The sequence below is a fragment of the Bombus flavifrons genome, chromosome 17 (assembly GCF_040668555.2).
Source record: "Bombus flavifrons isolate JBK064 chromosome 17, iyBomFlav1_principal, whole genome shotgun sequence".
NCBI lineage: Eukaryota > Metazoa > Arthropoda > Insecta > Hymenoptera > Apidae > Bombus > Bombus flavifrons.
This window is the reverse complement of record NC_138458.1, coordinates 1,484,826-1,498,112: the sequence shown is the minus strand read 5'-3', so window position 1 is coordinate 1,498,112 and position 13,287 is coordinate 1,484,826. Positions and strand designations below refer to the sequence as shown.

The following is a 13,287-nucleotide window of genomic DNA, read 5'->3' as shown; positions in this document are numbered from 1 at the left end:
TATGTTTTTTATGTACCATTTAGTAGGGAATAATTTACTTTACGTGAGCGATCGAATACTTTATTTTATGCAATGGTGATTTGTTAATGTATCAGTACACTGCTGCTTTAAATGTCGAAAATGGCGAGCTTCAGCGTCGATGCATGATCTAAAGCGTTATGAGAGGAATATCACGGCATGTCGAATTCGGTTCGGATTAATAGGGGATTTTTATTTATGGAGAAAATTAAAGCAGCAAGTGTACGATGAGATACCGATAGAAGAGATCTCATAGAAGAGATGAAAGAGCGTATAACGAGAGCTTGCCTCGCGCTTAATCGGAACAAAATTCGACATGCCGCTTTAGATTCTTTCTTTTTTTTTATCACCAATGACATTCGAGATATTCAGGTGTCCTGTTTTGGGTGCCTCACCCTGTATATAAGAAGTCGCACGAAACAGAGACAACGTGTAGCTCCGAGGCAGGAGAAGATAACAAAGTTTCAATGAACGAAATTAAATCGTTCAGAATGATAAATAAGCTAATGTATGTTTTAAGTGTAATTACAAATTTTTTTTATGTATATCAACCTTTTTGTTTCCTACGAAAAAGTATTACAGCACTTGGGTTGAAAATTAATTTTCTTTACTTTTGTTTATGTTGTCCTTGTTTTTCATACAATAAGCTACATAATATTAAAGTTGAAATGTTTTTCAAAAATCATTTTCAGACACAAGTAACGTAATATAAGTATTTTAGAGAATTAAAGATAGAGGCGACATTCAGTTTCGCCTAGCAAAGTTTTCTTTTATCTTCTCCTGTGTCGGAGATATACTTGACGTAGAACATCCTGTACATTGTATAGTCGAGTATCCAGATTCAAACGTTGTCAATCGGAATTTTTTAGATATTCATATTCAAATTCCTCGTAATTACTAATTTTTCCGCATATTGAAAGGCATACTTAGAAGATCCTTCTCCAATTGTAGATTATGGTTTGTTGTTTCGTCTTCAAAGTAAATAGCTTTCGAAGATAAACAAAATGCAAATGGTTTAATTATATAATTGAATAGTATTTATCTGTTGTAATTTAATATTTAACGTCTATCCGTTATGTTTCTGTATTATACATTGAAAGAAAGAGATAAAATACTATGGGGAAAAAAACAAGAAATCTTGATTTCAGAGGTAACAAAAATTCCTCTAGGAGAGTTCAGTCTTTCATTTACCGTCTCACGTACAGTGACGTGGATTGACGGGATTTAGGGAGAAAAAAACTGGCATTACGAGACCAGTTCGCGTCTTGGATCTAACTTCTATCTCCTAGTTGGATTTCCCACTTAAGCTAAAATCAATAGCGTGCGTCGATCTGATAAGAACACCAACAAAGATGCTTTCTCCTTCGTTAGCAGTAGAGCTTTTTACGTGTACAATAATACATCTATTTCAGTTAACAATTTAACTAAAGTTTTATTTTAATTCAACGAACAAATTAATTATGTAACCTCACTCGAATACTTTGAATATCTCACTTGTCTCGAAGGAACTAATATTATGATAATCATGTTTCAAAATTCCAAAGTCATCGATTTTCGACGGCACCAAACATTTTTATCATCATAGTGTAACAATTAAAGTGAAACTGGATCTGGCACACTATAATACTCGTGACTTTTACGTCACATCGAGTATGAAATATTCGGAAATGCTTGGAATATGCGAACAATAAAATAAGTACAATAGAGAGATTTACGAAGAGAAATTAATTTTAAAAAGCGTTCAAAAAATTTACTTTAATACATTTTTTGAACGATACCTTGGCCTTCCTCATAAATTGCTCATTAATATTAATACATACAGTTCTTTCCTATTTTCCGCTACCATGGAAATATCTGCATGGATCGTTACTTTAATTAAATCCCACACAGAAGAGATTAGAGGCGCAGAATTATCGAACGTACAGAGATACCGAGTATCTGCATCACGATCGATTCAACGTTACGAAAACTTTTGATCCATTACGTGACAGACTATTGATGCATTGTGCATCGGATATTCGTTATTCGAATATACATTCGCTATTTCTGAAGTTGGACAACTTCTTTTAGCAGCTCTGGAAATTGATCGGTTTCTGCATATTTTCGAACGTACAAGAACTTGCAACGTTTAGAATATAAACATCCGATAATGTTGTCACCACCATCATCTATACTTTATGATTGACTGGTTTAAACGATTTCGGGTTTCCAGTAAAATAACGCACGTTGCGTATTTAGTTGTCCATAGTTGTCAAAAGTAAATTCATCGGTAAATAGAGTGTCTAATAAATGAAAATACTTTCATAGAAAATAAATCTCTCTCTTGATAAAAAGTAACAGGATTCTAAAAGTCATTGCTTAATTGATGTTTCACGAACCCTCTCATGTAACTCATCCCATAAATTTTCTATGAGAATTCAATTCAGGAAAAATTGATAAAACGTGAATATAAAATTCCTAGACAGCCGATTGTTTACATTAATTGAATCTTAAATTCGGTATCGTTATCTTAGTACAACGTAGATATATTTTATATTAGCATTTTACACGCACTTTTTAGCAAGTTTTCACCAACTCGAATACTCAAAATGTTCCCGTGCAGTGTTACAGAGCTCGGTGTTTCAAAGTCAGTTGTGATCGTTTAGCTTTTAATACTTGGTTTGTTCTCCACCACACCTACTTATACTTCTTCTGTGCGACTTACAAATGCAATATTTACTGCCATTAGAAAAGATTGCTGCCAGTCAACCTCTTTTTCCTGTTTATCTCGTTTACTTTCTTCACAGTTCTTTACAGTCCTTCTTCGACTTTTTTTTTTTTAGTCATCATTATTTCTACACGTTTCTCAGCATTTCATTTGTTAATTATCATTCTACCATACTATACAAAATTATTTCCGATTTTTTTCATCAGATGGTAGCACTTTTGTTTAAATAAACAAATTAATATAATAATTTCGTATAACATATTTCGGAACCATATCGTTCATTCCGTTGTTTTCGCTGTTTTGGCACGTTAAGCGTATACATTGATATTCCGGGTGTTGAACGTTATTTCCTAGAGCTGATATTTTGTTTTCCAGGTAAGGAGGTGATTTTTTTCTATCATGTATACTATATCTAGTCTATTAAGTGTAATTAGCAGCCTCAGTTTTGCAATTTTCTTTGTATATTATATACATTGCAATCCAGAAAACATTTCGACATGTTCGTCGTTAAGTAGCGATCAATCAGCTGTCGATCGGTGCAGACAGTAAATTTCTTTTATCTGCAAGTTCAATCTCTTGGCAACTGAAATTAAATTAGAAGATGTTTTTCTACCTTCTCCCGCGGCAAAATGTCTGAAATTCCAACGCAGAGAAAAATACGGCTTTGAAGCTACTTCTCGAAAATAAAATGACCCGAAGACAAGCCGCTAAGGCTTCCAATATTTCAAAAACGACGAATGCGAAGACAGGTTACACGTCGAATGCACAGATCAAGAAAATATTAATTATTTCACCCGTGATAAATGTAAAAATTAAATTTGAATAAGACTGTGTATTCTAACATCTTTTTTCAACATTGTTAGTCATTTAGAGCAAAAAATCTACTAGTTAAATAATTGATCGGTACTGGACGGCAATTTTTCGTTTCCTACGAGTTACAATATTTTTGTATTTTTACAAACGATTAGTTCCCATTGCTGAATTTGACGAAATTAATCTCCCTCCTTTCATTACGCTTCATTTGCACTACCAACCATCATTTTGTTAATTTTAATTTTTACCGACTCCATCCTAAGATAAAACGAAGAACTTGGAGCGATCGATACTGTTTCTCTCCTGATTACATTATTTACAACCATCGTTATAATCGTTATTATTCAGAATCAAGGAAAAACCGCCAGACCAGCTGGCGTAAATGCAAACTACAATCCGCCGACTTTGCTTGTATTAGCATTACGTGTTAAATGAAAGATAAAGACTGAGATAATTTATCCAAATCTCAAAAGTCTTTTCACTTTCATGAGAATTGAACAAAATTAATTTTTAAGTATTAAAATGTGGATTGTTTTTCTGGAGAATTCAAAATTCGTAGCTGCTCTCTTTGGTTTTTATATCTACAGGATCATCCACCTAAAGGTGGATTTATTCGTTCAAACTGACAACAGTTGTGTCATGATTCCGTCTAGCAGACATGGAATGTGCATGTAGCTCGGAACCCACACGCGCCAGACTAAATGAGAATAGCAACAGTGCAACATACACGCAGGGTACTACAATCACGTACGGACGGCAGTGCAGTTATATACTGTGGCGTGAGAAAGTTTCAGAACTTCCCTTTACGTTACCACAAATAAAGAAATAAAGAACATTTAGATACGTAAAAGATTCTTTCGTGTACAATTCTGTTAATTATTGTTAAGATAAAAATGTCAAATATACCACAGGGTATATAGTTCTCTTTATGGGTAGCAAGTTTTTGTGAAATTTTTTTGCTAGACGCTCGAACGCTCGGCAAACGTTCGGCTTTTGCGTTGAGAACTTGCTATGCTTCCATTCACTTGCCCTTAGAATCGTTGAGACTAGTCGTGTCGAGTGTTTTTCTATCAAATGAAACGCGATAATCGTGAAGTATTAAATGTATCTCATCGTAAAAGGTACCGTCGTATTCCTCAACAATTTCAAGAAAAACATCAAATAATCGTTCGTTAACAAAATGTGAAAGAGTTTTCGGAAACGGTTGACACCATACTGGCTCACAGTCAATTCTGTTTTGCTTTTGATGTAGGCTAATTCTCTACTAAAGAGTAGGAGTATAAAGCAAATCATTCTTATTTTTATTCTAAATACGAAGTTATGATATATACGAATATTAATCGTCATAGCTTTGTTTACTTTCACAATGGGCGCGTACAGCGAAAAAAATTACAGAAAGAGGAGGGAATGTCAAACTCTATCGCTCTTGCTCTGTTTATACTTTCGCACGTTGCTCTACGACCCTCAGGGCAGACTTCCTCGTCCGCACTCCACTCCTCGCTCCTGCTGTTCATTCGTCCCGCTCTCACTCCGCCGCCGCCAGACCTTGTTTTCTTTAACCTACTATGTATATGCGCTACCACCATCTCGTTCGGTGGTATGAAAGCAGCAACTCGCTCGAGATTCAAATGTCACATAATATTCGTCCTTTGGTAATTCCTCGTCGAAGAAAAGCCAACGCACTACGATCTATCACAGACATGTTATCTTTGAAATATCTACAGTTCGTGATATATATATGTACCGTATATATTATACTTATCGTAACACGAAACCAAGTTGCAAAAAGTTTCCGTCGCCATCGTATGTGGATGGTAGGCGAGAACACGGAGCGATTGTGGTTGTCGCCAGAGAAGCTTAAATATAACGCCACTCATGAGAACTAGAAAAATTTACCGAATGTCCAGCTAGACAAATTGTAAAGTACGAATTAAATAATAATAATAAAAAAATGTCAATTTTATCTTCCTGCAACCTCACGAAGCTACGGTGAAAAATAAACTTTTTCCTGTAAGCTACATTTCGCTACATGACGAAGTTTAACGTGCTCAGCTAAATTGTTACTTACGAATTACAATGCAATTATTTGCATTTTTACAAACGTTACGATCCTTCCTCTATCTCGTTTGGGATTATTTGTTCTTAACGTATTCGACATTTTCTTTTACGTCTAACTTAAAATTTATCAACGATGATTTTCTGCAAATTTACCGGTATTACTCGACTTTGAATCGCTTTGCTGCGAATGTGTCGAGTACGAGGATGAGAAACAGAGAGACATAGCGATACATTTAACAAAATTCATACTTAGACAAACTAGTTTTAGAAAATAGAAATCAATTTAAATACAGCCATGTTTGGTATCATTATCATTGTAACAGTAAACTAAAAAAATTTAGAAACTTTATTTTTTTGTTTATTATTTTGTTGAAGATTAAGTCTTCCTTCGCTTCCAATATGTATAATATCCTAATTGTATACAGGGTGGTCCACTCAACTTGCACATTCCGAATAACTTTTAAAGCACGCGTAGTAGAAAAGATGTTTTTATACAAAAGTTGCATAGTTTTTTGAGCGGCACTTCATATGGAACATGCACTTTTCTTATACGTGAAGGCGTTTTCGTGACTTCAAGGTCAACTTTATTTTTTTAAACGGGGTCATATTTTTTAATGCATTGATCGAAGCATCCCAGGATTCTCTATAAAAAAAAAGAGCATTAACCTATTTATGAAAGACAACGTAAACACAAGAATACCGTTTCTTTCATACGTTAAATTTGACAAATTAATGTTGAAATATCTGCTAAACTAATAGTCTTTCGACACAAATAGATCAATCCCTTTTTGTACAAAATGTGCAGCCGGATCGACTTTGTCCAAAACGCGTTCACCTGCGGAAACACTAATCATGCCAAATTATGTGCCTTTCGAAACCATTCAACCTGTACTTGAAATATCGTTTAATGCTATCGAACGCAAGCGAGATATTTTAGGTGATAACGTTATATAGGACACCCTGTCCTATGTACAACATATGTACAATGTATAAGATGTAAAAAATATATTTCAATACAAATATACTTTTCTGCGCCTTGGAATTAGTGGAGGTTTATAAAAAAAGGTTTATAAATGACCTAAACTTTAATATTCAAGATCAGCTTTGTTTATTGCAACGTATTCTATTCGTCAGAAGGGGAAAACCCGAGTGTAATTAATTATTTTGTAATAATTTGAAATTATGATGTTAGATGCTTTATTCTATTCAGGTCGGACTACTTTACGCATTGTTTCCTCGTTAATATCTCATTATTTACATTCTATATGACTTTAAAATGTAAACGTGTAAACAACGTGGTGGTAAGAGCTAGTGGAACTTTAACAGCTTTTTTCAAGAGAACCATCGGGTCTCAACCCATGGCTCCATTGGCAAGTTTGATTCTCGTGACGAGTAAAATATGGCAGAAACAAAAAAGTTTTACCTTCAAATTTTAAGAGCAACCGAGCATGTGGAATCTCACTGCGATGTCCGTGACACCCACTTTCCCAACACCCTGTACATACACATAACCACGGTTTGGCTTTGGTTTCAGGGATCAGTTTGGCCTCGAAATAAGCAAACTCGCCATCCCCTCCTCGTTATTTGAAATCGCTGGCAGAGTGGGAGATTCGAGAACGAATGGAGTCCATGAAAGCGATGAGCCATAAATCTTTATGGTCGAACGAACAGCGACGACGTTTAGTAGAAGAAGAATAGAATATGTATAATGCTTTCTCACTTCAGCGATGTTACTATACATATGATATTACTATATATATTTATACAGGGTGTCATTTGAGGATTTCACGATCAGTTACATATCTCGAAAAGTACGTTATATGTCACTCGTTTCTTATTTTTCAGCTGTTTTCCAAGTCATTCGAAGATCAGCTTTGCTGTCTTTAGATGGAAAGCGTACCTTTTCCTTAGAGATTCTTATTCTACTGGAAGAAAGAAGAAACTTTTATAGGAAACATTTTTTTTAGTAAACCTTGAAAAGACATTTATTCGATTAAAAGTTTATTTCAGTTTTTGTTATTTCCAAAGTAGCGGAAGGAAAATTATGCAACAGGATGTAAGTTCCTTTAATTTTTCTGGTCATTATTAGCGATAAGGTAAAATCAATGACAATGTGCTTTTTTACGACACTGCTTTATTTTAAAAACAGTTGAATTTGAAAATGGATCATACTACTGTTTAGAACAAGATGGAAAACATTTGGAAAACATTTTACGATATTTCGATTTTGGGTAACGATCAGCCAAGTTAACCGACTCTGATCCGAGTCATAATGAAACATACAGTGATATCCAAATAAGGATTGTCGATTGAAGCTAGATAAACGAAGATTGAGTCTTTCAATTATTGTTTGAGTAAATTTACTTTCCATCTTCCTCTACTTTTGCTTGACAGAAAATAGTCTTTTTAAGTTACGATTATTGAAGGAAGGCTTTCCTTCGTCTATATTATGTTATTGTGCAAAATGTTTATTATTGCTTCTCCCATTATTAACACCGCTTGATTATTATATGCGTATTTCTTTATAATTTCTCTGAGCATATTTAAATCTGTCCTCCTTCTTGCTATCAAACTTAATTGTGATTTGTCCGCTTCTGCTGCTTCGTTTTCGTCTTCTTCTTCTCTTGTCTCGTCGTTTATATCTTCTTCTTCTCTTGTCTCGTCGTTTATATCTTCTTCTTGCTCATTTTCTCGGATACTTTCATCTTCGTCAAGCCTTCTTACAGGATCTTCATCATAAATGCCATATTCATCAATCTCCTCTTCGTTGTAATTTTCGTTGGAAACATCCGTGAGTCTTTCTTCGGTTTCCTCTCTTGTAGTTGTTTCTGTTCTACGAACCCGCACTGGGCCGACTTTATATCGGATCTTAAATTCGGCTAACCATCCCTTGTCTCCAGTAAGCGAACTTCCTTCCTGTTCACCACACAGTTCGATTGCTTTCTCTTGTATTAATGGGTCAGTTAATTCTTTCCCTACTGCTTGTTGATTCTGGATCCACCTATACAAACGATCTTCCACTACTTCGTTCGAAGATCTTCTTCGACTTTTATGTTTTGATGAATGGCCTCCTCGCTTTCCAAGACCTGTTAAGTGTTCGTTCTCGCGACAAATACTATGTATGACATCTCGCGAAACTCCATACTGACGAGCTAAATATTTCACCGATATCCCTTTGTTCAATTCTTCAACAATCGCGTTCTTGTGTTGCACCGAGAGAAAAGTTCTTCTCTTCTTTCGGCTTTCTGCCATGATTAAAGAAAACACAATACTTCGTAACTTGAACTTTCCGCGCTGTTTTAACTGTCTCGTACTGCCCGATCAGTAGTTGTCGAGAGACTGAGACCAACCTCAGAATTGTAGGAATTTTGAACCCCGATTCAGGTAAAAACATTTGTTTTTCCGAAAAAATATTCATGTGACCTCGTCAAAGAACATATCGCTATTTTTACGACAAACACAAACGGCACATACTCATCATCTAATTATTTGATGTAAATGTATACTACCTGACTGCGATAAACATGGAATTTTTCTTTAAATTTGGTAGTCTTAATTATCCGTATCTTTTATCGTTTTATATTTGCATTCACATCGGCAGTTTAGGGAACGTTTTAAACATTTTTAACTAAATATTCCGCGTATTATTTATAACTTGATAACAATATACTAGCAATAATGATACGCTGCGACAATGGCATAACACAGAATTTGAAGTTTTTGAGTTATTGATGTAGAAAAAGTGGATCTTGTTTGTACTTTTTGCTGGTAAAGCCTCATAAGTGAGTTTTTAAAAATAAGTATACGAGGGCAATTGTACCGTTGTCTTTTGTTTACGTTTGATACAATACAAAATATTCAAACTCGGTTTCCCTAAAATCGTCATTCTTCAGTCATGTCATTGTTGTGGCAAACGAGCGACGCACTCATACCAAAGCAATTATAAAAAAATAAGAGCGACTGTAGCACGGAATTGGTAAAGTGCAGCGCGTTTCATCCATCGCTTAGATACCAGGACAACAGGTCCTGTGTCCTGTTCTATCCTTTTTCGAACAATAACGCCGGTTGTCCCACCACTTTATGATTCGCCGTTATCTCCAGCTTCTCGTTCTTTCTGCATATTCTCTCTTGTCCCGTTCGAGAACAAAGCCAAGCCATACAGCATACCTGTATCGACTGTACCTGATTCGTAGTCTGCTTATTTCGAAGTGAAAACTCTACATATATATAGTGGCTCACCAAAGCATTCGACTGCCTTTCACAGCAGACTAATTTTTCTAAAGCCGGGCCAAGCGACTTGAGTTTTTTTGACGAGTTGGAAGGATTAATTGTCCAGACGAAGGGAACAATGCAATCGATTGCAATTGGAAAGAAAAAAATTGAGATCACTCTTTATGATTCTTTTGGCTGAGCTTGTGACGAGAATTTCAACAACACATTTTTAGCAGTTATGTCAGCTATGTGCTGAAAATTTCGTCGTGGCTAGAAGTAAAACCCGTTAAAAAACAGTCAGAAATCTACACTTTTATCCGTCTTTCGATGCCTGTTGCTTGCTTCTACATCGATCTATAATATTTCGACTCTTTAAAATGCGTTGTTTAAACTTTTATTACAGGCCCGGATAAAAACGTAGTAAAAAGTGGCCTCTTTCTTCTTGCTCGTCATTTAGTCAACTAATCCTTTTAGCCCGTCAAGAAAGTTCGAGTCGTTCGGTCCAGCTATAAAAAAGTTCTTCTGTTTCGAGGAGCGTTCGGATACCGTCGTGAGCCGCTGTATGTACGTAAACGTATTTTCAATAATATGTGTCATATCATTTTTTCAGGATCTTTCGTGCCACAAAATTATAGTCTTCGGGAATCTGCTTCGGTAAATATAATCTAATTATTGATTTTATTTATTTCGTATCATAAACCAACAATAAAAACTAACATATAAAGCTTGCGCTGGAGTAACATGTACACGCGGGCATAAGATAATTTCTTATGGAAAAATATGAACAAGAACGTTGCCAATTCCGAACTGGTCAGGAGTAAATAAAATAATCGGCGGAAGATTACTCTACGCGTGAAAATGAATCGGAAGCGTAGTTTGCTTCCGAGAAAAATAAATTTGGCTAATAAATTAGGCCAATTCTTAGCTAAACACGTCCGAAAATTATTTTCTTATTTTTTCGCGTCAACTCTCTATATAATCGATATTTTAATCAAAGTAAAAATAAATAGCGATAATACAAAGATAAATGATAAACTGAATTATTAGATATAACTCTAACCTATAGTTTAACGTAATCTCCATCCTAACACATAGCCTAAACTGATCTATCGTAATTTAATTCAAATCTGGATGGAAGCAAAGTTCTGTAAGAATGATAGAATATAATCTAGCGTGTGAATTATTAGACGGGAACATGCGTGGCAAATAGAACGAAAAGCGCGCATAGATTATGAATAGTTGCAAGGATGAGAAAAGTATGTGAATCGTAGTTGCGACAGATTATATAAGATATCCGCGTAAAAAGCACAAAATTGTAGTAAAATAACACATTGCGTACACTTTTTTTATTGTAGATTCTTAAATTAGTCTAGTCGGTATCAAGTTATATTTAATGTGTATTTAGCAATTATCAGTTCTTTGTTTCCGCAACCACATGTGTTCGCTTTAATTTCACACGATAAACAGTGCACTCACCACAGCTTTTCTAGTATTACTTTGATCAAGAATTATTCAACTTTTTAACATTATCTGACCAATCACAAATATCGCGAAATTAATGTTTATAAGAACGAAGTGCTGTAACAAAGTGTCTGTTGGAAAGGTTGTACCGAGCTTGTATATATAGACAAGTCCCTTCGTTCATCCTCTGGAAAAAATTTATGTTTACAGAAAGAATTTTATTGGCGATGGGTGAGTTTGCCGCGCGTGATACAATTTCCTTTGCCCGTACTTTGTCTTTTCTCAGTGTCGAACCAAACTTTGCTTTCTAGTATTGGAATTTACGGAATTTTGCCAGTTGTCACAAAGTTTCCGTAATCTGAAAATCGTAATAAGTATAATTTCTTCTCATACAAGCACAAGTGTCTTTTTTTCTTTGCAAACTTTACACTTGGTTCTGGTGGCGAAATCTTATAAGAAACTTGTCAAATCTCTCCCCTGGTTCTTGTTTCGTTAATTTGCACAAGTATCTCTCGTATACCTGACTTTGCTTAGGAGAATAGTACTACTCTTCCACTGCAATTTTGTACATGTCCACATCTGTATCTGCATCTGTATCTGTATATCAGTGTTAAGAGTGTTATGGTAAATTTCCTGGAACAAGTCTGTATGTTGAAAAGTTGTTCTTTCTTGTTCTGGCTTATCGATATTCGCCGCGAGAAGATAATTTCTAAATGCTCCTTTCCATTTTTCCGACCGCAAAGAAAAGTTGAACCGCCTTCACGCTCAAAGGAACCAGTTGGTCGATCCGACAAATCTAGGCGATCTGCAAGGGTATTGCTTCGGCTTAGGTACCATTTTGCATTAACCAAATTATCTACATATAGTGAGTTATGTCTCTACTCGTAGGTACCGTAAGCTTATCATTTCACCTGTACGAGATTCTATGTCGTTTATTTAATATTAACCTTGACGATTTTGTCAATTTACTACTTAGTTAAATTCTTGTACCATTTACATACATTTGTAAATTTATCTCTTCCATATTGGTCAATGGGGTTTGCTCGGTGTAATTTCTGTTTCGACGTATCTGGGTATAATTTAAATTTAATAAAATATTACATAAATATATACATATATGTGGGCTAGTGTGACGTCAGGGAAGGACGTGGCGTGAGGAGTAATTGTTTATTAGCGTTGTCAAGATATGTTAATGTTGTCAAGGAGTGTTGTGAGCATTGCCAAGGTATGTTAAGGGAAAAATGAGCATGGAAAATGCTGTCAGAGTTGAATTTATCGTGGCCGTGTGAAATTCGTTGTGTCGTTGTGTCGTAGAATTAGTATTGTGTTTATCATACTGTTTTCTATAAACTTATAATATAATTCCTACAAATCGGGGGCTCGTGCCGAGGATTTTTTAAACCGTGCCAATCTTAAATTTCGGGAAGCGGTGTGATAAAAGATCGTTATCCGTTGCGAATAATATCGTGTGTATTCAAAGACATTATTGTAAAGTCTAAGATGGCAAATTGTGAAGAGGAACAATTTTCAAGTGAGGAAAATCTAACCATGGAAGAATTAAGAAACAAGCTTGCTTAGATGAATCTACCGATATCTGGTGCAAGGTCAGTGTTGGTGGCCAGGCTAAATCGAGCGTGTAGTGCTGGTCAATCAAATCTCAAAGAGCAAGCGAACGGTGAAAGGTGCGCGGAGAAACGAGGCTCGGGGACCATAACAAAAACTAAGCGTGATCGAGATGTAGGAGAGAATCTCGAGAGGCTTAAGACATAGGAATTAAGAGAACGTCTAGCTAGTATAGGGCTAGAGACGAGAGGAAGAAAAGCTGAATTACGTGAGCGACTACAGGCGGCCTTGGAAGTAGATGTGAAACGGAAGACGATGAAGAAGGTGAAAGTGAACGCAGAAGGAGCGCGCGAGATGTACATCAGAATTGTGACAAATGTTGTAGAAGGACACGTAGGCGTACAACATTAAGTTTTCAAGATGTCCAAGACGCCTTAGAAGTTTTTACGGGCGAA

General features: G+C 35.6%; 2 protein-coding genes and 3 long non-coding RNA genes across 6 annotated transcripts in view; 1 reads left to right on the top strand and 4 right to left on the bottom strand.

The window, feature by feature from the left end:
• The window catches only part of DIP-lambda (Dpr-interacting protein lambda), a 560,727-nt gene that overhangs the window by 105,227 nt on the left and 442,213 nt on the right, over positions 1 to 13,287 (bottom strand). The gene's annotated exons all lie outside the window — the stretch shown is intronic.
• LOC138188670 (uncharacterized) lies at positions 4,192 to 5,449 on the bottom strand. Its single transcript, XR_011175609.1, has 2 exons — positions 5,297 to 5,449; positions 4,192 to 5,227 (listed from the first exon to the last, which is right to left on the bottom strand). It is a non-coding gene; the product is annotated as an uncharacterized LOC138188670 (long non-coding RNA).
• LOC138188611 (uncharacterized) overlaps positions 5,614 to 13,287 on the top strand; it is a 42,413-nt gene continuing 34,739 nt past the window's right edge. For both annotated transcript variants that reach the window (XR_011175576.1, XR_011175575.1), the window contains exons 1-2: positions 5,614 to 7,652; positions 10,419 to 10,462. This is a non-coding gene — a long non-coding RNA (uncharacterized LOC138188611). The remainder of the gene's footprint in view (positions 7,653 to 10,418; positions 10,463 to 13,287) is intronic.
• LOC138188607 (jerky protein homolog-like) lies at positions 7,658 to 8,917 on the bottom strand (the record flags this gene model as incomplete). The annotated part of the gene is made up of 1 exon (XM_069130570.1): positions 7,658 to 8,917. A coding segment is annotated over one exon (879 nt), but the record flags the coding sequence as incomplete, so codon positions are not given.
• Positions 10,116 to 12,384, bottom strand: LOC138188612 (uncharacterized). The gene is made up of 3 exons (XR_011175577.1): positions 12,271 to 12,384; positions 11,285 to 12,216; positions 10,116 to 10,454 (listed from the first exon to the last, which is right to left on the bottom strand). It is a non-coding gene; the product is annotated as an uncharacterized LOC138188612 (long non-coding RNA).